Source organism: Lucilia cuprina, chromosome 4 (assembly GCF_022045245.1).
Source record: "Lucilia cuprina isolate Lc7/37 chromosome 4, ASM2204524v1, whole genome shotgun sequence".
Taxonomy (NCBI): domain Eukaryota; kingdom Metazoa; phylum Arthropoda; class Insecta; order Diptera; family Calliphoridae; genus Lucilia; species Lucilia cuprina.
This window is the reverse complement of record NC_060952.1, coordinates 95457107-95458440: the sequence shown is the minus strand read 5'-3', so window position 1 is coordinate 95458440 and position 1334 is coordinate 95457107. Positions and strand designations below refer to the sequence as shown.

Here is a 1334-nt window from a genome sequence, read left to right as displayed (position 1 = left end):
TCTATCTATCTATCTATCTATCTATCTATCTATCTATCTATCTATCTATCTATCTATCTATCTATCTATCTATCTATCTATCTATCTATCTATTATTTTATCGGTCAAAGTTCGATTTGCTGTTATAGTTGCTTCCTCTGCGTTTAAATCCAATATTTCTTTTATCACTTTTTCTCCCCTCCCAAATAAATATTTCTCACTTAAAGACCACCTGCGTGTTTCACAGATTTGTGGCATTTGGCAGAAACATAAATTATACATATTTGTTGTATTTCATACATGCCACATTGTAAATGTGTTCGCAATATGTATTTTGTAGCTATTTGTAGGAAATTAGCTTAATTTAAAATATTTTTCTAATATTTTGTTTATTTATTTTGTATCATTTTTTTTTTTTTGTTATTCTTACAGATCATTGGTTTAACAGTTGTTATCGCCTCGGCCTGGATGCTGACAGATCCAACATTTGTACTGTCAATGACACAATCCTACAATCATTATTACATTGCTCTGTATGTGTTTTTGGGTATTGGAGTTTTGATCACAATTGGGGCATTTTTCGGCTGTTGTGGTGTTTTGAAGGAATCACAGTGTCTGCTGGTGTCGGTAAGAAAGCGAAAACTAACGCCTACACATTTAAACAAACAATTTCAAATAATTTAATTTAAAAATTTGGTTTATTAAGATTATAACGCCTACTTTTACTTTGAATTGAGTTGCATTTATTAATATTTTGTTTGTTTTGTTGTAAATTTAATACTTTTAATAATCTTTCTTCTTTGATCTTGTTTAGTTTTTCTGTGTAACTTTGGTGGTGATGGTAGCTCAGATAGCTGCTGGCGCTTGGGCCTTTCACAACAAAGACAAACTTGATGACATTGTTAGAGCTTCAGTGAAATATTCCGTACAAGAGGAATATGGTCAATCAAGCATGAGTTCACGTACAGTTACATTTGATACGATACAAAAGAATGTAAGTAGATTTTATTTAAAACTAAACAAAACTCCCACGCTTTGGAAGTTTAACAAGAAGTCTTACAAAGTGTAAAAAAAGAAAGTATTTTAGAAATGTTTTTATTTTCTTTCGGCTAAAAAGTTATATTCAAGTTATTGTGAGCTGTCACAACAATCAGCTGTCAATGTTAATGAATGTGTCAGATTGGGCATGGAAAGACCATTATAGTATAGTATAGTCTATAGTAAAGTTTAGTCTATAGTCTAGTCTGTAGTCAAGTCTATAGTCTAGTCTATAGTCTAGTCTATAGTCTAGTCTATAGTCTAGTCTATAATCTAGTCTATAGTCTAGTCTATAGTCTAGTCTATAGTCTAGTCTA

At 31.0% G+C, this 1334-nt stretch overlaps 2 protein-coding genes across 2 annotated transcripts in view; one reads left to right on the top strand and one right to left on the bottom strand.

The window, feature by feature from the left end:
- LOC124419298 (tetraspanin-17-like) overlaps nt 1-288 on the bottom strand; it is a 2300-nt gene extending 2012 nt beyond the window's left edge. The window contains exon 1 of the mRNA XM_046947999.1: nt 280-288. Within this exon, the coding sequence (XP_046803955.1) occupies nt 280-288 (9 nt within the window). The remainder of the gene's footprint in view (nt 1-279) is intronic.
- An 18-nt stretch (nt 289-306) lies between these two features.
- Nucleotides 307-1183, top strand: LOC111684298 (tetraspanin-2). Its single transcript, XM_046947998.1, has 4 exons — nt 307-315; nt 412-606; nt 794-973; nt 1097-1183. Exons 1-4 carry the CDS (start codon nt 307-309, stop codon nt 1181-1183), a joined length of 471 nt encoding a protein of 156 aa, XP_046803954.1.
- The last annotated feature ends 151 nt before the right edge of the window (nt 1184-1334 follow it).

Bases quoted from the DNA above. Each gene is read 5' to 3' on its own strand.
- LOC111684298 (XM_046947998.1), top strand. The intron at 607-793 runs GTAAGAAAGCGA...GATCTTGTTTAG, and splicing joins CACAGTGTCTGCTGGTGTCG to TTTTTCTGTGTAACTTTGGT. The intron at 974-1,096 runs GTAAGTAGATTT...TCGGCTAAAAAG, and splicing joins TTGATACGATACAAAAGAAT to TTATATTCAAGTTATTGTGA.